At 32.9% G+C, this 26,101-nt stretch overlaps 1 protein-coding gene across 2 annotated transcripts; it reads left to right on the top strand.

Moving 5' to 3' along the window:
* The first annotated feature begins 1,067 nt into the window (after window positions 1-1,067).
* Window positions 1,068-25,618, top strand: LOC106131330 (uncharacterized). 2 transcript variants are annotated; one of them, XM_013330405.2, is made up of 8 exons: window positions 1,068-1,361; window positions 10,314-10,445; window positions 15,145-15,415; window positions 16,891-17,174; window positions 20,718-21,077; window positions 21,307-21,676; window positions 22,231-22,422; window positions 22,889-25,618. In XM_013330405.2, exons 2-8 carry the CDS (start codon window positions 10,338-10,340, stop codon window positions 23,023-23,025), a joined length of 1,722 nt encoding a protein of 573 aa, XP_013185859.1. In that variant the 5' UTR covers window positions 1,068-1,361; window positions 10,314-10,337; the 3' UTR covers window positions 23,026-25,618. The 2 variants fall into 2 exon arrangements, with proteins under 2 accessions (XP_013185859.1, XP_060800598.1); XM_060944615.1 differs by lacking the exon at window positions 1,068-1,361 and adding an exon at window positions 10,036-10,191.
* Window positions 25,619-26,101: the final 483 nt, after the last annotated feature.

Here is a 26,101-nt window from a genome sequence, read left to right as displayed (position 1 = left end):
AAAGAAATAAAAAGTTTAACGCCACATGCCAATTTCAAAAAGTAAAATGACATATGTCAACGTCATTAAATAGTTGTCATAAAAATGTCAATTGTCATAACAAGGTCTAGTAGTGAAGTGCAAAGTGCTAATTAATTCATAATAATTCGATTCGGTCAATATTTTTATCGATTTTTTTAACGATTTAAAACGATCATTATTGTGTTTTTTCTCATTTTTCATTTCTAGCAATCTTCATTCATTATTTACAACTAGAAGACCTTTAGCTAATTAGACAAAAGTAAATATTTATTTTAGAATTGCTAATTCAAATAAGTAACAATGATTTATTAACAAACTTAATTTTTTCCAAGTTCCATATTCTTGATAAGAAAAAGGTTTTAGGTCACTGTTATTTAGGTACCTACTTTACATAGTGGTGACATCACTAATGTCATGCATCAACTGTCAATCTTTGCGATGAATTTGACGCTCTCAGCCAATAGCAGCGAAGAATCTAAATCGCGCAAACAAAGATTTTACGGATTGGAGTAACCTCTGTCTCAATATTGTCGAAGCTGAAGTTTCCCAGGCTTGATACCCAGTGAAAGATTATCCTTTTGGTGGCGGTCGAGCTAAATCGACGCTCCCGCTACAACATATTATATATTTTATGTGTTAAATGTTAAATATCTACCTATCTACTCTTTCGTGTTTAGTATTACAAATCTGGCCACAAAAATACCAGTAGTGGCTGTTATAATTTTATAATAAGACGAGACTATCGACATTGTGGCACCGAAATATTTTAATAGTGAACTCATTGAATGTCATGATTGGCATAATAATTCAATTACAAATCTAATTGTTTTAGTTGTGTATAGCGGAGTTCAATAAAAGAAACTACCAATTTTGCTTGGATAAATATTGGTCAAAAAATGAATGTACCTTTAAATTACAGAAAATTTTAGTTTGGATTAAAGGCTTAGTATCGATTAATACAAGTAATCACGTTACCTAATCGATAGATTCCAATTAATCTATAAACAAGTCACTTCACTTCAGTACTTATTTTTTAGTTACCTTTTTGTATCACTTGGATGTGGACGATATTATTTTTGTTTTGATAAATTTGTACAAAAGTAAAAATAGTGATAAGAATAACAAAATTTATAAATGTGGAGATTTTTATGAAGTAATTGGAAACCTTAGTTTGTGGATAATTTCAAGTAATCAATTACTCTAAACCACCAAGTTTCCATCTGGACTTCGGTTCTAGCGAGTGAAACTGAAAATTATTCATTGTTTTTTAAAACGAAGTGATGGTCTGCTCTTAATACTACTTGTCTGGCTGGGACTTTATGGAAAGAAATATTGAAACGGTAAGCGATAATATTATATATTTTCGGGTATTCAACCCACTTAAGGATAAGTAATTTATTTTTATAGATTTAAATGAGTTAGATCTTCTTCGGGAATGGATCCTACAACTTCCTGTACTATTAAGAAATTACAAGAATTATTCTAGGTGTCAAATACATCTCAGACTAAACAATAAATCATGGGGAATGTAGGTATACTACTGTTCAAATGTTCAATTATTTATGAATTACCCTACTATTTATGGCGTCAATATTTATTTAGATTTAAGGAAAATTAGTTTTAAAAGTACTAAGAATTTTTAAAACTAATTTTCCTAAATATCCTTTTGAACCCATGTATGGATGGATAAGGATGACTTCACAGTTATTATCCCATTCATCTCCTTATCATGACTCAGAAACAATAAGTCTGAAAATAATCAACAAAAAAAGTATTCTGTTACCAAATAATGATGGAGTGTAAAAAAATTTAAATTTGTTTATATTCATGGGAAGAGTAGAGAAGTACCTAAACAGTGAGTAGTTTAGTATTTGTTCAGTTTCTCTCAAAATGGGAAAATGATGGGATTTAATGAGTTAATTGAAATTTGAAAACATACTAAACGTTCCTGTCAGAAGAGAAGAATATTTAATAATTACTTTATTGCTTTTTATTTTGAAAGGTTATATACGAAAAATACTAAATAAGTGTCTATCTGTAATGTTATTAATATTGATAAAAAGCATACGAAAAAATTATGTTTATTGTGTAAGCACCTTAATATTTAAATATTTGGTATTTTTGTTATTGCAGCAACAGAAATACATAATTTGTGATAATTTCTGCTAGCTATTATAGTTTATGAGATACAGCCCAGTGACAGACAGACAGATGAAGAATAGAGTCCTGTTTTTACTTTTTAGGTATGGAACCCTAATAAGCAAACTTATGTTCCTAGTGGACAAATTAGTCATTGTAGGTAACAACAAATTAATTTGTGCGAACAGCACAATTCCCTCTGTAAATATAATGTTGATGTAATTTTTAATAAGGAAAATGCTTGTTAAGCTTATTAATTTGATGTGATGTGTTTATTTCAAATTGCTTTAACTAGGTATTAATTTAAACTTATAAAAACGGTAAGGTACCTACTACCTAGGCACAAAATTTAAAAGCAGGTTGACTAAGCAGATATACAAGGAGAGAGTGGAGGTATAGGTTGGAGTTAGAAGGCCTAGATGCACGTATTTTGATCAAATTAAGGACGTCCTAGCAAAGGGTCAGGTCAAGAGTACCCGAAACCGCCGAGCTTACATGAAAAGTGTTTTGAATTTAGGTGAAAGCAAATAAAGTTTGCAGAGATCATTGCAAGTGGAAAGATGTAGTCTCTGCCTACCCCTCTGGGAAAAAGGCGTGATTTTATGTATGTATGTAGTGATATATTTTACCAATCACCTAAATATCTAATGATAGGTAAACTATGCTAAAGCAAAGACCATCTTGGTAGGCATTAGAGCCCCTCTTCAATGATTAGGGTTAGAGTCGTCGATTCTTTAAGGGTTCTTATTCAAATTACCTGCGTTAAGTTAAGGCGGTTTAATAAAGGCTAGATGGTAAAGTTCTTAACTTGAGGTCCATCTGACTGAATTGTATTCGGTATCCTACATTAAAAACTTTTATTTGGTACGTTTAAAAACCTAAATTAACAAATCTAGGTTCATGGTTAAAAGGCACATCCCGGGCTCCTCCCCTGGTGAAAAAGGAAAAGGTCAGAAAGTCGTTACTAGAGAAAACAGTTTCCGGGTTCATTGTCCATTCTTCCTCCTTTTCCTGCAGCCACAGCCTGGCCACACATGCGGAGTCTTCCCAGCCGGGAGTCTACCCCTGGGCCTACTACTTCACTGCGGTTGTTGGCAAATCTCTGTTGCTAAGCTATTATTACCAGGAAAAAATAAGACGCTTGCTTGAAGAAGGTTATGAATGTTTGAAGCGTAAGAATATTGTAGGAATCGTGGAAAAATGTAGTCTTTGCATCGCCCTCCGTGCTTGGTTTAGTATCATCGTCATAGCTCATAATGTAACAAAGATGTAGGATCCTGTTTGTCTGATCTGCCACAGAGTTTTCACAACTGCAACTGGCTCGCGGCTCACAATGACTTCCGGGGTTCTTTTTTTTAAGCTATACTGCTGACGTTGGTTCCTCTTGAAAAAGAAATCACCAAAAGCCTAGAAGGTCATCAAAATGCAGTCATTTTAGTAGGCTGGGTTATAGTTATAGGTATTTTTTTAAAGTCTAAATAGTTTTGTTACTAGTAAAATTGTGGGCAATAATTTTATATTTACTTATGTAAATTGTACAGTAACCAGACAGTTACAGATGTTTTATCATTTATCGGGACAAAGTCCGCTGCTCTATGACGTCACTTTGAATCTGTAGGTCGTCCGTCGGATGTGCAAAGCATTTACAGAAATAGAAGGATGTTACATTGAGAAAGACTACAGCGGCATTTTCCTGGGATTTGTTTTTTAAAAAAGTCCCTTATTTATGCGTTCATCCTGGTTCTTAATTGGACCATATCACTATCTAAAAATATCTAACGTAAATTAAGAACGTTTACCTAATTGAGCAAACCAAATAAAACTTACGTTCAATTACTGCTGATAGGTATTATTATGATTGATTTGATATCAGTAGAATTCGAATTTGCTAGAAACGTACATATTTTCATGATTTCAGTCTTCAAACAGATTTAAGAGCAATTTTTGCATAAGACGAGGAATAAGTTCTTACTTTTATACATTGCTTCTAGCTGGAACAAAGTAATAAGAAGTTATTTTGAATAAGTAAGCACAATAACGAAAAACAGCACTGGTATCTTCAGAATTTCTTGCAATTTATGATAAACCTAGTTACGAGAATTGCAGTTTCGGTCGAGATTTACAGGTGAAAGCCGGTGAGAATGCGAGTCCTACATTAGCCACGGATGCGGCTGTATGTGTGACATGACATCTCGTTAGGCCTGCAGTTCTAGATCGTGACTATGTAGACTAATGGGAAATTTAAACACCTAGATTTTTTTACCAAAATGAATAGACGTTGGTACCAGCAAATAAAAAATATCAGAGAAAAGAGGTTAATGGAGAACGCTCCACTTAACCCCACACACAAAGTTAGCTCTTAAATAAAAAAAAAAAAATACATATTACAAACTTGTAAATGTTCACTTCCGCATTTTTATAAATGAAGAAATTTTTGTTAAAACTATGTGCAACATACATTTATTTTTAAGTTACATAATGTCAAAGGGAGTGGGGTCCGAATTTTGACACGTACAAGTCGCGACGGTAACAATAGCTTTTGTAATTTTAACTTGTAGATCACTATTGTTTTGTTTTAAAACTTATACCACAAGTGTCATCCAACATTTATGTTACAAAATGTAGTCGTATGAAGGAATCCAAACTAAAGTACCTATGCGAGTGGATATTTTTCGCAAAATGGATGTACTGAAATTGAACCTATCTGATAAGGTAAAATTCTTGAAGTTAAGATAGGTATCTCATTATAGTAAGTACATGTAGAGTCTTAAGTGGATCATTGACCGAGATTGATATAATTGAATCAAAACATTACAGATAGGTAGTACAATGATAAAAAATATATAATTAGTAAATATTGATATACAATGATAAAAAAGCTGCTTTTTTATTGGATCTTCTGATCAAAAAGTACCGAGTTTGTTATGTATTAAGTACGTAAAAGTCCACCTGTTGATCATTTTACGTGCATAAAGTTCGAAGAAATAAAAATAAAATCTAAACGAAAATCGTTGGTTTAAGTTACCTTTTTGCATATAATGCCCTAATCCCAGAATTGTCAGGCAAGAATTTGCCTTTTTAAATATTTAAATTATAAAAGACTACAAAACAATAGAGTTAAGTTTGATCTTAGTTAAGTGATTTTGAATCTCTCTCTGAAGAAAAATAAATGTTACTAAAAGAGCACACGAGCGTCGTCGAGTCGTCGACCATATGACAAATACAATTTTTTGATAAAAAAGGAATGTTTGAGGCCTTTCAGGTTTTATATTATTAATTATTTGCTAATAGTAATAAATTACACCTAAGTATTGTAATGTATCCAGTTAGGCAATTTTTTGTCGCTACAGAAACTTAGAATTAAAAATAGAAATAAAGATATTTATACCATTTTCCCCCTAATCTTAATTCATTGCTAACATAACAATTCAACAGAGTAAAGGCATACAACTAAAGTTTTTGTGATTCTGACATCAGAACAGGTTATCGTCCCCGCGTGGTCTTGTGTGGTTAGTTTTTGCAGACACTCATTGACATGCCTTCGCAATTCCAAATCCATTTTAGTTCGTATTTTCTTTGTGATAAGACTGAAAATATCAATACCTCCTCTGTCGCTTTTAGGTACTTCCAAAATACAAGAGATTCAACTTCTGCAAATAGCTTGATGTAAAAAGAATAAAATTAGTTTCACGGTCAATGATGTAGTGCCAAGGAATGTTTTAATTTACTATAATTGATCTTTTAAGTGTTGCATAAGAAAGTCTAACGAATCCGTTGTAAATAATTATGTGAAATTATTACAAACCTAAGTATTTTTAACAGCTTAATTTAAAACATTGGTCGAACATATTTGTAATGATAATGAAGTTTACAGATCACGTATTAAATTAAAAACCAAATTGACTGTTCAAGAGCGGGTCAATATAATCTAGACTAGAAGGATGATGGTAACATTTTCCTTTAATTATTATAAAGGTTACTATTACAAAGCTTAACAAATTATACCTTAAGATGCCCTAAAATCTCAAAGAATTTTCATTCTTTGCTTTATAATTTTAGGTGCTTACCCAAGATTTTACGTAGTTTCGGCTGTGCGACTAAAGCGATTAAAAAAAATGGGCATCACGGGAATTACAGTTTTTATTGGAATGAAGGTACCGTATGTTCTTTTCCAGAACCTTAATGATATGTACGCGATTTCAAGAAAATTGTTTGTCAGTACATAACGCGTAAAGAGGAAATAAAGAAACAAATTTACTTAAAATAAGGTAAAATATTAGTTAGGATATAATTAAATTCTAACTTTAATTAAACCCCCATTACCCCATAATAAACTCCGTAATAAAGTAATTTTGCAGGTTTACAAATGATTTGTTGTGTGGTATGAAGTTGGTGTCATTTCATTCTCATTGTTCAGCCACGTCCGCTTCGTCAATTAACTCTTGTACTTTGTTAGCGCTAACTAATTGTTTGAAGTCTATTGTTTATAAAAATTTCAATGAAAGGATTCCCTTTTGTTGAATAAAGTTTAATTTCACCATGATTTTTTTATGTTATCTTTCATATAATGTTTTTCTTTACAAATGACATGTAAAAAATTTTGCCTATTTAATTTTTTATAAAGAAATTTTCTATAATCATGTTTAGAATTACTTATTTGAAAGCTGCTTTATATTTGTTTTTAAATTAGGACAATAATATAATTTCAGACTCTATCTAAGCATAATCCGTTTGGATTACTCTCATTTAGGTAACTGTTCTTTTTCTGAACATGACAATTAAGAAACACTTTACCTGGTGCTATAAAATATGTTAAAATCGTGCGTAAATGGTTGATAGTTTCCATACTAGCCGGATCTTCGTGATGAGCTTCCACGAAATTTATAGATTCAGTGGTACCAGGTACTTGACAAATGGAATTAATTCATTAGTGGACACTTGTGCATTTTGTTTGGCGTGCTCTTTCATTATAAAGTGCGACTATTGTGCTGTAAATACATAGAATACTTACTACTAACTTTTCCTTTTTGTGATTCAAATTCAGTTCTTTTTTGTGAGAAAATATTTTTTTGTCTTGTTTAATCTCGACTTAAATAGGTAAGCATCTCAACTGCGGATTCATTTAAAAAAATATATATAAATTGTCAATAACATTTATGTGAAATCTAAATGGTATTTCAAAATAAACTTAGGTATTTGAATGAAATGTTAGCGGATTCGAAAAGAAAGAAAATATCGCGGCTGATTAGTTATAAATAAATAAATATATACGGGACAAATTACACTGATTGAGTTAGCCTCGAAGTAAGTTCGAAACTTGTGTTACGAGATACTAACTCAACGATACTATATTTTATAATAAATACTTATATAGATAAACATCCAAGACCCAGGCCAATCAGAAAAAGTTCTTTTCTCATCATGCCCTGGCCGAGATTCGAACCCGGGACCTCTGTTGTCACAGACAAGCGTACTACCGCTGAGCCACAGAGGCCGTCATAATATGCAATAATATCGAATGATAAATGATAATGATATGAAAATGCAATAATATTATGCAATAATATCGAACTCGAATCCAATGCTTCAAATCCAAATCGGGAAATCGTCAATTTCACCTTTTCTAAGTTGGAACCATTGTATTCGTTTAATATTCACAACAGTCGAGATTACGGGGACTTGAACAAGGTCGCGAACGGATTTAATAAGATTGTGGACATTACACGAGGCTATTTCAGTTCATAGGAAAACGTGAGATATTTTTAAACATTTTGCGACTGTCATGGCTTGATGTCTTTTCACGGCCATTAAGAAAATTGGCTACATATATTTGTGAGATTTTTTAAAACTCGTCGTTCAGCCACATATGTACGTTCTTATAAGTCAAATAAAATATTAAGCGAAAAAGTGTTCATATGTTCAGGAAGCGGGCAAATTATTGAACTAGTTTTATTAGTTCATTACTTATACCCCCCTGCTAAGTGGTAAGTAATAAATTAATATCTACAAGAAAAGTAATAACTTGTAGATATTAAGTATAGTAATAAATATTAAGCACCCAAATACTGCCAACACTAAAATTATGAAAGCATTATTTTTTTTACGAACTATACCTACATGTTACTTTGTTTTTGCATACCTACATTGCTTGTATTGTTTGCATATTGAATTGCATTCTCTCATTACATGGTACCTTTGTCTATTGACACTATCGCTGGTATGGGACAGACAATTTTGTTTCCATTGATGTACTTATGTACATTGTACTTGCGATAAGTCTCAATTCCTAACAATAAATGAATGATGACTTTTTAGAGGACTGACCAAAGAATATCTTTAATATCTCTAATAATTCCCTTTGCTTTAAATTTAATACTATAAAATATAATTTTAATATTTTATAGCATTAAATTTATTTCGAAGAATTAAAGTTGGTTGAAAGACCCGCTGTAAAATATTCTCAAAACCTACTTTGATAAAGAACGGTACATCGATATTTGCGACACGAGTTGAAAGACCTTCCAGCGACAAATGACAACGTAATGTCAAAGAAAATAAAAACTGCTCTGAACAAACATTTTTGTTATGTTTAAAGCCTTCGTACTGATGGATGATCCAGGATAATTTTATTTCAAATTTGTGATTGACTCCTAACAACACTGCACAAAATATTCTCCTAAAAATCTAGTTTTCTTCAGGAAATGGCAACAATTTGTTAAATGCTGATGAAAATAATTTGATAAAAGCTGATGAGTTTTTCTTCATAAATTTGTATTGACACTAAAGTAATTAGAATTGAGTTTTGGTATCTCCTACAAGATGTCTCTGCTGTTAAATTAGTGTTTAGAGTTCAACTGAGTATTGACGTAAATTTCTATTTTGCTGCTTCGTAATATTTGTTTTCAACCAGATCAGCCATTTGCCTTGCTAAAAACCTGATCCAGTTATAAGCCTGTCTAATTTGGCGTGAGTTAAGATGTAAACAAATATCAAATGGTTTTCTAAAATTGATTTAGTGTAATGAGAGCCACTCAAAAATTTTTGTATTTCACACGATACAGCTCTTAATATTTTTTCCCTTTAAGTATATAACTTTAATACGAAACTTCTTATATACTAAGTATATAAGATAGTAGTTTTGGTGACAGGTTTCATAAAGCTAAACCGACGAGCTTGCATGAAACATGATGAAGCAAAAGAAGTATGCAGAAATCGAGGCCAGTGGAAAAGTCTCAATCGTCTGGGAATTGTTGAATAAAGAGGGATTTCTTGCTTAAAGGAAATTGTTATGGGTACACTGCACTGTTTTATTGTCAACTAGAGGCCGCCCGCGACTTCGTCCGCATGGAAACCCTATCAATCCCGCGGGAACTCTGGGATAAAAAGTAGCCTATGTGTTATTCTGGGTCTTCAGCTACCTACATACCAAATTTCATGGTAATCGGTTCAGTAGTTTTTGCGTGAAAGAGTAACAAACATCCATACAAACTTTCGCCTTTATAATAGTAGTAGGATTGTTATCCATGATCGAGCAACCAATCCCTTGAAGAAATTTATAGACTTATAGATTGTACTTGCTTTAATCAATACAGTGATATATACCATGTTGACTTAAGCTGCATCGGATAACATTGGTATTATCCGTCATATTCGTCAATAAAAGTATTTACGAGTGTTTCAATTTGGGCTGACCTCATGATTGCACGCCTCTTGGCTACAAAGCCACGTGGTGCCGGCATGGTCTACGGCACGTATGACATGCATGGTTTTCCGTCCCGTTCATACTAATGCCGTCTTGTAATAATAGTACTTGATTGTCAAAGTGTGCCGGCAATCGAATGAAAACAAGCTCTATCGCATTGTTGATAAACTCTTCGAGCGGTGCGTCCACGCGCGTCATTGATATGTGAGGTCTCGAATCTATCATGATCAACGCTCATGAATCCGCATTACCTATGCTTATCTGTATACGCTTTGAGGATACATTGCGGATAATCTAAATTGTTGAAATTCTAACTGATTTTTGGTCTGGTAAGAGTTTTTTATAATTTCAGGAACTAGATGTTAAAATGAATTTTTCAGTTTTGTTTGATTACGAATATGTTTTCGTGATTATTGGTATTATTTTAAAATGTTTACTTTCTTATTTTCAGACACATAGGTGACAAAGGTTTAAGATGACGGCTGAGAAGACCAAAGGGACTAAGCGGCCGCCGCCCACCAAGAAGGTGGCTCCGGACGGCGGCTGGGCCTGGATGGTCTGCTTAGGAGTCAGTTTAGTTAATGTAAGTAATTTTGTAAGCTATAAAATCAAAATAATAACAAAAGATTAGACTTTACTTTTAAAGTCGAATAATTTGGAGTTGTGTAAATTACATTTCTGCTTTGATTTGGCGTCTGACAAAAATAAATGCAGTGCCGGTAAGAATTGTTGTCCTCAAGGATACAATTGAAATAATGTTTCAAGAACAGATTATAAATCTTGAAATTTTAAATCTTAACAATAAATAGGTGAACAGTACTGTAAAAATAAGGCCATGGTCACGTGGAAAGATAATTAGCTTTGTTGGCTTCTTTCTTTGAAAAGTGGCTGGCATTGACAGGCAAATGAAAAACGTGATTTTAAGTAAGTTAAGTTTTATGTACAGAACTATATTTACATCTAAATATCCAGTCGTGAAAATAAAAATATCCGGTGATGAGTCAGATATAGGTTCAACTATTTAATGAATTTACACTCATAATTTCATGCGACAAATTTAATTTATTAGCAGAGCAAATGAGACAAAACCGCACCGTATTGATTCGACATCCACAAGCCATATAACTAACGCATAGTAAAGTAACTGAAGAGCTCTCGACAATAATGAGAGTTATCTGGTCACATGCTCCGGAATGACACAATCACTGCATAGTTACCACAGTGATACTCGATAAACGCGCTGAAATCGATTGATAGGTAGGTACATTATTTGGATAGGAATATTTGTTAATTCGTACGCACATGATAGGTAATGGTCAGTTGTTTTAGCATCATTGATTGATTAGCTGAATTTAAACGTAAATCGGATGATTGAAGAAACATTATTTTTCAAAGCGAAGACTGAAGAAGTGGTGTATTCGAAAAATATGTCTTTACCTTGATATGTTTCTATAAAGAAAGATGTAGGTCTATAGACGTTGTTGTTTTTGTTTAGGCCAATTTTAATATTAGACAGGAGCTAAGAGTTTTATATAAATTTTGTAATGTAAGTAGAGATTTAAAAATTTGCGCATATCTTTGTGTCGCATTCGTACATAGTCGCATTATTCTTATAATATTTTTTTTTAAATTTTCCCTAAAGTTTGCATCAAGGTAATGGATGTGTAAACAAATTGGTTGGTTTGCAGTATTTATTTATAGGCCGCAGTTATCGATTTACCTTATCGCGTATTGACTTTTTATCACTAGTGTAATTTTTAATCGCCTGTATTTTTTTTCAATTTCCTTACCGGCTTATTCTTATTGATCTTGACCGTTACATAAATCTTGAACTTAACAATTAAATTAAACATTATTTAATAAAATTGTCAAACATACATACATATATCAGGAAGTTTGGTATTAGTTGTGGATCTTAATATGATTAATATATGTGGCCGTCCAAGCGAAAAGGGCCCACTGAGCACTTTCTAGTTTCCGAGATATTTGAGATTTTGTGAAAAAAGGTGGAAAATTGGCATTATGCGATTTTAATGGATTTTAATGCAACATGCAATGGGCTACATTTTCGTATAATAATCGTCTGTAAATAACGAACACAACGTGAGAAAATTGCAATTATATGTTTAGTGAAAAGGGACCAGTTATCAACACTCTTTAAATTGAATGATTGAAATTGAATTCTATAATGATAATGAGTTAAATAACAACTAATGTCGATGTTTAACCAACCACAAAGACATCTACTGTCGGTACAGCGATATTTTATAATAGAGATTTTTTGACTAACGGTGTCGCGCCAAATGTTCATAAGTCACGAAAAGCTCCTTACAATTGTTATAATTTACAAACCAGAGCCGATGCAGTTAATTATATAAAACAGTACTCCAATGATAATGGTTTAGTTTTACCTGGCCGTCTACCAGGTCACCGATATAATTCTGATCTAGTAATACTTCCTTGCAGTATGACCAAATCATACGTTTATAAAACATAATATTGTGATTCACTAATTTCACTGAATAATATTCCTGTTGGTAGGAGTACTTGGTACGACCTCTGGGAAACATTTTGCCCAAATGTTGTTGTGCAGAAACCGAAAACTGACCTTTGCGCAGTTTGTCAAAAAAATGTAACAGCATTAGAAAAAATGAACGCTTTGAGTGAAGAAGAAAAATTAAATCTCATAATTAAATCAAAGCAACATTTAGACCTAGTACAAATTGAAAGAAAATATTACAGTGATATAATCAGATGTGTAAGGGATTCATTCTCTGAATCTTTCCCTATGCTTGGACCTCATATTACTTGTAGTTACGATGGTGTTATGCATTACTCTTTTGATTTTGCTCAGCAAGTTCATTTACCACATAGCTCTCAACAGATAGGGCCATTATATTTTTGACAGGATTCAAAGTCAGTTTATTTGGTGTTGCTGTAGAGCCATTAAAGAAATTTGTCTTATATATTATCACTCAGTCACTCACAAATATTCCCGTCAGTTATAACTATAGAAAGGCAATGGTATTTGTATAACAAAATACGTGAATTTGTCGAAGAAGAATCTAAAGATATTTTGTGTCCCAAACCAATAGTCTTAGACGACATATCCACTCCTAGTCAATGTAGTGTAGTAGAAGGAACAACTACTTCTACTTCTAATACATCATCCAATCAAATTGCTAAGAGAAAAATGCCAACTTGTTCATACTGCAAAGAAGTCGGTCATAGGAATCAAGTAAGAAACGGGTCATATTTTTGTCCAAAGCGCAGGTCAGAAAATATTTGAGATTTAATTCTGACTTTTGAAACCTGTAATAGGTTAATTCTGTTTTTTTTTGTAATGTGTCGTATTAATGACTTTTAATTCATTAATTTTTATTCTTTTGACGTAAATTTAATCTGTTTTTGTATAATGTCCTACGAGTAGTATATTCTTAATAAATGTGTGTTACAATGTACGCGAAATATAACCTAATTTCGGTCAACTCAACCCATTTCCTAAACTTAACATAACTACCAATTAGTTTTAAGTTTTTATTTTTTTATTCGTTAGATTTTTTATGCTGCACGGCCCGTTGCGAAGTGAGCAAGGCCGCTTTGCGGGCGGTCCTTTAGTAAGTCCTAATAGAGATATATTTAGTATCGGCTGTGCATCCGTGCGAAGCCGGGGCGGGTCGCTAGTTATAAAAGAAAATGTAACTGACATCTTGATCTCTAGCTATTACAATTTAAAATTTTATTGTACTGGGCCCTTTTACTAAACTTATTATAAAGTTAGTTTTAAGCTTCTATTTTTTTATTTGATGGTGTTGCCATAATAATAACTAGTCGATTTTATACTTAACATATTGTTCTATTGTAATAAATAAGAATCTATGTAACTGACAACTAGATCTCTAGCTATTACAGTTTAAAATTTTATTGTATTCAACTGGGCCCTTTTACTAAACTTATTATACAGTTAGTTTTAAGCTTCTATTTTTTTATTCGATAATATTTCCATAACATTAACTAATTGATTTTATACTAAACATATTGCTCTATAATAATAAATAATAATCTATGTAACTGACAACTAGATCTTGAGATAATACAGCTTAAACTTTCAATGCCTGTTTCCCAACAATTTGATTTTTGTAAGTGTGAACTTTGAAAATTTTTTATTCCAATAAATGTTATTATGATTAATTTTTTTTTTATTCCATATGATCAACCAACTATTTAACTATCCAAATATGGCCTTAACTCAATACCACCCAAGTGGTACCTTTATGCTTGGACTGCCACATATATTTACGGTACTTATAGGTTAAATCAACGGAAATCGATACTGGGATAATCATCGTAAACTTCCGTATGTTTCTTAAAAGTATGATAGTAGAATGCTATTTCACCTTTGCCCAGTAAGTGATAAAGAATATTTTGACTAATTATTTAATATGTTCAAAAGTCTATAGTTTACTGAAATAATTTTGGATTTCATGTAAGAATTCTTGAACTTACTAATTTTTTGTTAGTTTATGTACTTCTTATGGAATAAAAATGCTACTCGTACGTACATCATTTTACTTACATGTACGTGATTTAGTAAGCGTTATGCGCATTGATAAAACTTCTTGGTTTTTTAGTAGTACCTACTTTTTAACTTTACACGAATAACAAACGTGGTCATGAGATTTTAAGTGATATTCTCATAGCTTAAAAAAAATGTCCTACCTATTTAATACGCAAGTGTCCTTGTCGTAACAAAACATTTAAAATGAATCACGATTCATGACCTGATCGAAATCTATAATGCTTGTCATTCTGTTACTAATTAAGTAATCACTTACTTACTTCATCCAATATTGATAGTTTAATAAAGGCCCTAAGAACGAAAAACAAAATTAAGGTAAATTGTAAATTAGAGTGTCGTGTGGTTTCCGGCACCATTAGAAAAGAAAGAATAGGACCACTCCATCTCTTTGCCATGGATGGATCGTAAAAGGCGACTAAAGGATAGGCTTATAAACTTGGGATTCTTCTTTTAGGCGACAGACTGTCACTATTTGAATCTCAATTCTATCATTAAGCCAAACAGCTAAACGTGGCCTATCAGTCCTTTTAAGACTGTTGGCTCTGTCTACCCCGCAAGGGGTATGGACGTGATTATATGTATGTATGTAAATAAGAGCAAAAAAATTCGATCAGTCGTACATATTATATGTATGTTACATTTACCTTGTCAATGTAAAATTATTGCATATAGTTTATCTTTCACTCATCTCTACTCCTTTCAGTTTTCAACGCGATCTCTGGAGCCCTCCTTCGGTCTGCTATTCAAGGACCTGTTGGACGACCTGGGGGTCCATACCACGGGTGCCTCAGTTATTGCCAGTACCCTGGACTCCGTGGTCAATTTCTCCGGCTTCTTCGTGGGCCCAGTGATAAAGACTTTCTCGTATAGAAAGGTCTGTTTTGTGGGCTCAACAATATGCGCCCTAGGATTACTTTTCACAGCACCGGCTAATAGCATGGGCCATATTTTAGCCACGTACAGTATTTTAGGAGGTGAGTTGTTGTTTTTATTAATGAAAATAATTACACCTATCACCTATTGCAATGTCTCAGTTGTTAATATGATGATAGAAATTTAAAAAAAAAACACGGAATATTTATCAATAACATTCACAATTTTGTCGTTTTCATAAATAAATAAATTTAGTAATCATATGAAGTAGCTACGTAAATGGTCAATCAATCCCGAGCTAGGTTTAAATTAGTTCAAAATTACTTTGGGAAATCTCCGTTTTCATGATCATAGTCGTGAATCATAGTCGCTTGTTGCATTACGGCTTCGCCCGCTTGAGCTTTGATTAGATATCTATACTTATTCGTTTAAAATCCGCTCTATTGTATGTTCTCCTTTTGTATTATTATACTAGAGGCCGCCCGCGACTTCGTCCGCATGGAAACCCTATCAATCCCGCGGGAACTCTGGGATAAAAAGTAGCCTATGTGTTATTCTGGGTCTTCAGCTACCTACATACCAAATTTCATGGTAATCGGTTCAGTAGTTCTTGCGTGAAAGAGTAACAAACATCCATACAAACTTTCGCCTTTATAATAGTACTAGAGGCCGCCCGCGACTTCGTCCGCATGGAAACCCTATCAATCCCGCGGGAACTCTGGGATAAAAAGTAGCCTATGTGTTATTCTGGGTCTTCAGCTACCTACATACCAAATTTCATGGTAATCGGTTCAGTAGTTTTTGCGTGAAAGAGTAACAAACATCCATACAAACTTTCGCCTTTATAATAGTAGTAGGATAGAGGCCGCCCGCGACTTCGTCCGCATGGAAACCCTATCAATCCCGCGGGATCTCTGGGATAAAAAGTAGCCTATGTGTTATTCTGGGTCTTCAGCTACCTACATACCAAATTTCATGGTAATCGGTTCAGTAGTTTTTGCGTGAAAGAGTAACAAACATCCATACAAACTTTCGCCTTTATAATAGTAGTAGGATAATTCTTTTTTATTAGTATTATTTTTATCATTAATAAAATTGACTGGTTGTTAGTGGAAGTAGATTCAGTAAACGCGGTTAACACCTACATGACAGTTACACTAAATGATTAAGTAAGGTTCATTATTTTTATTTAGCACAAATTTCCAAGGCACAGATTGCCAGCTGGAAATGTCCATACGGCCTTCGTGACATAATCGCTGCTTATATGGAAGATGCTGATGTGTCATACCACGCGTGTACTAAAAACAAACTACTTATTTTTAAATGTAGTAATGTAATATCTGGTTTCATCTTTGATGATATTGATGATTGATTGATTTTTGTTACTAAATGTAATTTAGAATTTTCATTAATTTTGTAAAAATATTTGCAAAATCAAAATTTTGTAAACGTTCTTACTGACGGTTTTGTCTGTATTACTAATAAAATTTTGCAAAACTCTGATATAAATAAATAAAAACCAAAAAAAAAATTGAAAAATAGCAGGAAGAATAAGTTATGATATCTCATTTTCCAGGTTTCGGCGTAGGATTGGCATCTTCGTCGTCTTTCGTATCTTTAAACCACTACTTCTCAAAGAAGAGGGGCCAAGCTGTCGGTCTTTCCATGGCCGGCACTGGGTTCGGTCTCATGGTGATGCCACAGTTGGTGAAGATTCTCCTGGGCGAATACGGGTTTAGGTGGACCGTGGTTATATTGGGAGCACTGGCGTTTCATGCAGTACTGGGGTCGTGTTTACTTCAACCCGTGAAGAGGCATCTCATTGAAGTTCCAGTGGATTGCGAAATGCAAAATATTAAGGTCAGTTGGACAAATTTAATTTACACTTCATCACGTCTATTTCCGTTAGGGGATACACGGAGCTAAGAGAAAAGATTGGAAGTTAATGTTCAGCTGAATGGCTTAATGATGAAACTGAGATTCGGAAAGCGTCAGGTTTCCAGACCAACGCCTTAAAGAAAAATCTCTAGTTAAGACGCCTTTACCTTGTTTTACTTTTACAATCTGCGCAGAAAGAAAAGTAGCTCGCGTTCACTAATTTTCTTTTCTACCAGGTCTATGCTTATAATACATATATGTATATAAGCTATGATTTATCGAACCGCTGTTACAATGGGACTGACATGTCCTAAAGACAAAAGTCTCTTAATGAAATAAAGATTAAAAACAAGATTTATAGAACCGAGGTCTAATGATTCTGACTCGCAAGAATTTCCATTCACTGAGGCCTGACTTTCATATAAAATGGTAGGTATTCGTCATTACTGAGGGTCACCATTGTTTAAATAATTTTTTATGCAAGTTATCGGAAGATATCGGTCTGCTTATACAGACCGGAACTGAGTCACTCCTCACACAGATTATACCGTATAAAGATAGGATACAGAAGGCATGTACTTAAATAGACTTCTCAATCACTACATATTATAAACTCACCCTATTTTCTCTGTATGTATGTGCTAATCTCCAAAAGTTATGGACGGTTTGTTCACTGTTTGAAATGTTGAAGAGAAGGTTTTCTGAAGAAAGTTTATATCTATAAATGGTACGCTTGCAAAACTGGAGCGGTTCGGTAGTTAGGTAGGTAACACCTATGTACATACGTGTTATTTTTAGTTCTGTAATTATTTATTATTGTTTATCTTACCTACTATCCATCTTTGTAAATAAAATTGCAGACTTTTGTAGAAGTGCCATATTAATATGCGTGACGGTAATTATAGGTATGTGACTCCCTGTTTGGAATGACGTTATCGTAATTTTGTTTTAACAAGAATGTAGTCAACAGACAATAACCATGATTTGGTTACTAGAATAGAATTTAGTGGATTTTTATTACCTTTACCCTAAAAATTCATAAAGGTTACTAGAAGGTTACAATGCATTGTTAAGTATCTTTATGTAAAATGTTTTAAACAGGAAAAGTAACACATTCTATCTAATAAATAATATCTTAGGAATAATACCATGCATTATTGCACATATGGATTGCAATAATATTAACCACTTACAATCTAGCTATCATGCTGCTTAGTAGCATTATCTATCTGTGCCTTCAGTCTTCACGTATTTGGGTCACTTGTCAATCAAGAATCTAGGTCTAACACAAATACATATACGCTAAAATGAATAAAAATATCTATAGTTAATATTTGATCATTATCAATTGCTGTTCGTAAGTAAAACGCCCGCTGGATGACTACTGACAATTTGCTTATATCCGATGTGGTAGTTCCGCGTATTATTTGCGAATAAATAATGTGTATCTTTTCTTTATTTAACGATGACCATCTCTTGTCTGATTGTCCTCTGAATTTCCATAGCCATTCCAATTCTTTCACAGCCCATATAAGTACCTCATTAGATTGATCTTAGTCAAAACTCAGAAAAACCAGTGGCTTCGACTACGCGTAATAGTTACATCTCTCAATTTTACGTTTCGTATACGGTCTATTTTTCATTGTTAAAAAAAAGATACTTCACCAAAAATAGTACTAATAAAAAGAAAATTAAGTATAAGTATTTTATTAGTCATTTGAATGTAAACGGCCAAATAAACAATACACTAATTACTCGTGCACGCCTCGATGACAATGACCTAAGTAACATGGTTGTTTAATGTGACAATATTAGTACAGTTATTGTTCGCTATTATGTCTGTTTGAACATATTCAATACTCGGTAGGTCCGTGGGAATGTTTATTATAACATGTGATTAGTTATTTGTTGTTTACTTTGTATGTGTAATACATAGATTGTCACGTCTGCTTAGCTAGTCTAGGTCGACCTTGCGATGTTTTGACAAATATAAAAAAAACTCACGCCGTTTTTCCGGAGGGGTAGGCAGAGACTACATCTTTCTACTTGCCACGATCTCTGCATACTTCTCTTTGGCTTCATTCACATTCATAACTCTCTTCATGCAAGCTCGGCGGTTTTGGGTACTCTTGACCTGACCCTTTGCCAGGACGTCCCAAAGATCAAGATATGTTCGTCTAGGCCTTCCCACTCCGACGTTTGCTTCTACACTCTCTTTGTATATCTGCTTAGTCAACCTGCTTTCATTCATCGTCCCAAACCATCTTAACATACCCTTTTCTAGTCCTGTTACTACGTCTAATTGTAATGAATATCTTATTGTAAAAGAGTATCTTCTAGGCATTATTTTAACCGGCCCATTATTATAAAATATAAAAAAAAAACATTCTTCTTCTTAATTAATTTTAAAGTTTAATAGTATTAAACACGTAAACAACAAACCTTTAATTAAAAAAAAATAATAGGACTGGACGAAGTGGATGAAGTTTTTGGAGCGCATCAAAAATTTATGAATGCAATAGGGGAATACTCACTCTGAAATCAATGAGTTATATAAAAAAGTGGGTACTTATGTATGTCAAAAAAATTGGTATAAATTTTTTTCTTTCTTCTCCTATGTCCTTTAAATCATGGACAGGTTTAAGTTGAATATTGTTCGTGTCGGCAATATATCAACAGCTACTGCACAATGGATCGCACAAAGGCATAATTATTTACTAATTAACGATTGATTTCCAATAACTTTCCGGCAAAATTTACAAATATGTATTTCCCTTTGTTTTACTTAGAATCTGCTTGTGTTAAAACATGCCAGCACGACTAGTTTTAATTCGTGGTTTTGCTCACGTACAGTCATTTATCCCACGCTATCAATAAATTATTCGCCATTAGAATTACCCTATGTTCTTTACACTTACTTTGGTTTTTTAAATATCAATTAAGAATAATTATATTGTTACTCGTAGCTCATCTTCAGTAATATGATTGAAATTATTATTTACGTTATTTTTATGTTGCGGTGTAAGCGGAAAACATCAATAGATAAAAAAATATTACAACAGGTCCCTACGGAATAATACAGGTTAATAAAATAAGTCCTACAGAGATACAGAGATCGTGGCAAGTGGAAATATGTGATCTTTGCCTACTGGAACTGACTCTCTATACTGGAAAAAGGCGTTTTTTTATGTATGTAATATATGTACATATGTACAGAGTGATATATTAGAATACAAGTTCATAACTTCGAACGAAATTCTAATAATAATACTATATTTTCTTTTAGTCTGCATATGTAACAGAATGAATTATTTACAAAGAAATAAATTGAAGATATAAGTTTCTTTTTTATAAAGTATCTGTATCTAACAAATATTTTTGTTGAAACTGACTGTTAGAATGAATATAGTACCTAATATTTCGAAAAAAATTTATCACCCATATCTTGCGAACTCAGGATGTGGACGAAAATATGTGTCAAAAAAAAAACATATTGTTTGTTAAAATTGAATATTTTAATTCCAGGAAATGGAGTGCATACACGAGAGCGACGAGGAGAACGAAGACAAATTCGAAGTAGTCTCGCCCCTGGTCAACCATCCGATGCCGAAGTTGACCACGCAGCGCTCCCACGGGAACATGAACCACCCTTCAGTTCGGACCATCGGGTTACCCCGGGCAAAGACTTGTGATAAACCTCTGCAGGAGTTTGAGAAGAATTGCAATAAGTTGGGCGCTCTGACCTCTGCGGCGTCTGTCGCGGCCATGCCTCGGGTGACGTCAAGCGGTAGTATGAGCGAAGCGGCCAGGAGGCGGAAGGTGTCTGTGATATCGAATATTTCTAACATGGACTTCACCGGCAGCTATTTGCAGCTGTACCTTGATGTAGGTATTGGCATTTTTTTTTGTTGTTTTAGATTTTGTGGTTTATATTTTTTTTCTTTGGTTAAGTAGCCTTCTTAATGTGTTTTATTGAGAAAGTCATGTATTTTCAATATCAGGTTAACACGATGAATTGTTTTAAAATACAGATGCAGTCATATACATAAATAGGAACTGATTAGAAGCTTCATACAATACTTGATCAGTATTGTGACATATATATTTTTTTCAGGCAACTGTAGACGACGCATTGCAAATGAAAGCAATCAAGAAAGCCGAGCCGGTGCCAGAAAAGAAAGAAAATTTTATAAAGAAATTCATAGCTCTTATGGATTTAGATCTACTTAAAGACTGGTCGTTTTTGAACCTTTTACTTGGCCTCTCTCTATTTTGGAGCGGGGAATTACAATTTAGGATGTTGACACCATTCTTCATAAGAAGTTTGGGCTACAATACTAATGATACGGCGTTCTGTCTGTCCATGACGGCGATAACGGATATTTTAGTGCGGTTAATACTACCGCCAATATTTGACAGGACAGCTATATCGAAGAAAATGATTTTCTTTGTGTCTGCGTTCTTTTTAGCGGCTACTAGATCAGGTTAGTTGTAAATTCATTATGTTTTTACGGTAAGCTTATGTTTTTAGAGAATATTTATTGACCCTTCTTACTAAATAACGGACGCAAAAAGGCTACTGACTTTAAAACTTTTGAAGGAAATGCGCGAAAATTTGGTATATTATTACTATTATGCGTCGTATTCTAAAGAGGCTTAGGCTTGCTTTCAAAATATGTAGATAAAAAAGTTATCATACAGACGACGATGATACAAAAGCTTTTAATAACATAATGGAATTAAAACAAACTTGACGGCCTCTGTGGCGCAGCGGTAATGCACTTGTCTGAGGCCCCGGGTTCGAATACCGGCCAGGGCATGATGAGAAACTTGGATCTAGGTCTTGGATGTTTATTTAAATAATAATTTATTGTAAAACAATTTATCGTTGGGTTAGTATCTCGTAACACAAGTCTCGAACTTACTTCGAGGCTAGCTCAATCTGTGTAATCTGTCCCGGATATATCAAATAAATAGAATAAATAGAAACTATTACCTCAACATCCAATACAGATAAAGACTTTTTAAATTTTTCCAGTACTAGCGGAGCAAAGCGAGTGGGTGCCCCTGATGATCTGGTTGTCCATCTGTGGTTTCTTCCGAGGCATGTGCCTGAGTAACTTTACACTGACTATCTCTGAATACTGTCCTCTGGAGAAATTGCCCGCCGCTTTCGGCTTGCATATGGTCAGCAAAGGAGTGCTTGTAGTATTGTTGGGGCCTGTTATTGGTGAGTTCATAACATTAAAAAATATAAATAATCTAAGAACGAAGGTCAACTATATAACCATATTTAATGTTATTGTAAATTGAAATTCTTTTTTGTTTTTTGCTTGTATTTTGTCAGCAAAGAACATCTGATTGTGCAATAAAGGTCAGTTATTATTAAGTCAATTACACAGGAGCATCACAACAAATGAAAAAATCATAAATGCAACTCGGGCAAAGTTATATCCTATCAAAATGTTAAAATTGCAGAAATTTAATATTCAACTTTTCACTTTGCATGCACTATTGAAGTAAAACCCGTTTATTTTTAAAGTGAAAACTTTATTAGTAGCATTATACATTTTTAAGAGATTTGTTGTGGGAGATGAAAAATAAAAACGGTATTAAACATCTCAACTCTCATTGAGTTTTTGTCAACGAGGTTATTATCGGTGTTCTGATATACTTACCCATCCTTTTCATTCCAGGTTACGTACGAGACTTCACTGGCAGCTTTGCCATCTGCATTCACGTACAAAACGCCCTCATTATGTCCTGCGTGCTCGTGTGGGGCATAGAATACCTGCTCGCTTTTACCCGCCGACGTAAAGTGGTGCAAATATGAAGAGTTACAGAATAGGTGTGCCGGTGTGTTAAAATGTAGCTATTTAATTTAGCTGTGTATCTTTACGTAGATAACAGGCTGGCATTTATTTTTTTACATTGTTACAGTTATTATAAAGAGGAAAAAAAATTGTTTTAAGAGAAAAATAAGTATAAATTATGCATCAACATTTCCAAGGTAGGGACGACCTGTCGTTATAAAATGCCAAGGCAATTATGTATGGGAAAATCTCAAGGCATTTGAACTCGAGTTCTGAAGCGTAAACGCTGAGGATGAAACTGAGAACAAGAAAAGCTGAGATAATACATTTGTAGGTAAAACTGATTTTGATAATTCTTTCGCAGAAATAGTAACTATTATTTCCAATAAAAATGAAAATTGAACCCACGTCAGGAAATTTTGTTGCGCTATCAGTCGTTTATTTATAACATCCACAGAAAAGATAGAGTACTTCTATTTTATTTCGTGAATTTGCATTAGCTACAATAGATAACCTTTTTGTGTAAAATACTAGTAATCTATCCATTAGCAAAAGATATGTCCTCTTTATAATAATGTAAATGTTACAACCATACAGATGGATTTATTATAAAAAAATCTGCAAATCTATGGTAGTGACATTCCTAAAATAATAATAATTATTAACTATGTTTGACAAACAGCTTTATACAGTAAAAAGAAAGAAATTAAATCTAAAAACCAATAGTGAAATAGCCAGTGATAAAGATAATTATATCTACCATGTATAATTATAAAAGAAAATAATTTGAGCTGGTAAATTAAGGTCCTTTGAATTATAGGATTCTAACCTAACTCGACGATATTATGATAATTAAATACATGTTAATAACTGATGATACCACGTTCAGCATATCTAGTACATTTTTAATATCGTCTTGCCTTATGTAGTATCTTTATTTATACACATACATATACAAGTTTAAACACATATATATATACACTTTATGTATGTAACAGTCTTGTCTTATGTATGTATGTAAAATTTGCCTACTTTGCGTAACCATTTGTGAGAGATGCAATTCTCGATTTTTTAGATTGAAATAAAAAATGACAAAATTAGAGCTCTCTTTGAATGAAGTTAAAATGACGGAACAGTCAAAACATTTGTTTTGATGTAAAATAGAATGTTGACTCTTTTATGTCAAAACTCTATGGTCTTTACTTAATGGACGAAATGATCATGATATATTTTATATTAAATGTAGTTTCTTCTTTTGTAGATATAATCATAAATTGAAATTTTATGACACGGATATTATGTAACTTTTACAAAAAAGACCTTTTCGAATAATATATTCGTTCGGTATAGTAATTTTAGACGACTATTTCTGATTTTAAAATAAGATATGTATACACGCTGCAATTATTATTTTTCTAAAGTGTAAGATTAAATATAATTGCCGTTTAAATGTGTACTTAACTTACGCCATTTTTTTAAAACTATTGATAACATAATAAACAAAATTGCAACACATATAGTAGTATGGAAATTGCGATTTTTATGCAGAACTACAAAAATTTTAATCGAAATGCAAAACAATGAATGATGTAAAATTGTGTCTCCAATTTGCCAAAAGTGTACATAATTAAATTAGTCTTCCAAAAAAAATATTTTATCCTTATAATTTTGGTGTAGCAACGTGCGCTTCTGAATGTGTGATTTTTGACCAAATATAAGTACTTACATAATTTTATTTTATTGTCTATGTAAGTACGTTATTGTATGACAAATATATCAAATATTCTATACCCATAAGGGTACTTACTGTATCTACAGTTCGCTCCTAATATGTTGTATGGAGTCTGTTGTATTTTTGTACTTATCTCTTTATTAGATGTTAGAAATTTGTATGCTGATTTTTCTAATGTTCAGATAATATTTCTTTAATTAAACGTTATTCTTTAGGTACGCCATCGGTAATAGAAAATAGAATCCTTAGATTAAGATACCATAACTGTTTGTTGAGTTTCATTCAATAGAATTAAATTTAACTTTAAAAAAATGTTATCATGTAATGCTAAAATTTAATATCTGAACATTAGAGGAAAACGTACTATCAATTTGAGAAATGTATGTGCCAATGTACATAAAGTGGAGTATCTAGTAAGATTTACAATCTTTTGATCCTTTTTATGTTAAGTTACAATCGATTGTGAAGACGATATCAATAAAAATAGGTATCACGCCAATATATCAGTGCGTATGACTCGTAGCTTCTATTTTAGGCTTTTACAATATTGATTTCGTCTTAAGTTTTTTCATTCATTCATTCTTGATGTTTTATGATCAGAAACATTTATTACTTATTCTATTTGGTATCATAAATTGTTAGAAACATTGTAAAAATGTACAATTTACGCAGTTAGATTTAAGTGAAATATAAAGATCACTAATACAATATGTACTATAAATATAATACAGGTTTCTATACGATCTTTATGAAGGTCACAAAATTATATTTTTAATTTGTATTCGTTTTTCTCTTTTGTTTTGATTTATGATGGAGATAATATAAATCTTTATAATTACTTTTATAGTGACTGTTTGGGATAACATATTAACTTTTTTTTTTTAAATAAAAATATATGTTTTACTATATTAATGAACATCCCCGTGGAAACAGTGACATGCATTTAATACAGCAAATATACAGTGCTTTTCTTTGTACGGACAATATTTATATAAATCCAGGCAATAATATTTAAGTGTTAGATTCAATCCAGTCATGGTGAACTTGTGTATACTCAACCAGAACATGTAGACCTTTCTGGTAGTTGGGCGCGAAACGACTGGGCGAAGCGACTGGGTTTCTACGGCGCCGGCGAGCAATTCATCTGTGTTCGTAATTTGATGTTGGGATAAAGAGCTATGCGTCTGTGTATAACATTTCACATATAAAGCAAACATTTACTAGGGACATTTTAGTCGAATAAATGTAAGCCTATCTATGTTTTAAGATGCAAACAAGTTTCGATAAATTTTATTCTGAACGACACTGCCGCCTTAACCTTGAACCTCGGCATCCCAGTTTTTAAATAAGCACAGAAATGTCAA

The sequence above is a fragment of the Amyelois transitella genome, chromosome 6 (assembly GCF_032362555.1).
Source record: "Amyelois transitella isolate CPQ chromosome 6, ilAmyTran1.1, whole genome shotgun sequence".
In the NCBI taxonomy this organism is placed as follows: domain Eukaryota; kingdom Metazoa; phylum Arthropoda; class Insecta; order Lepidoptera; family Pyralidae; genus Amyelois; species Amyelois transitella.
This window is presented reverse-complemented; position numbering and strand designations above follow the sequence as displayed.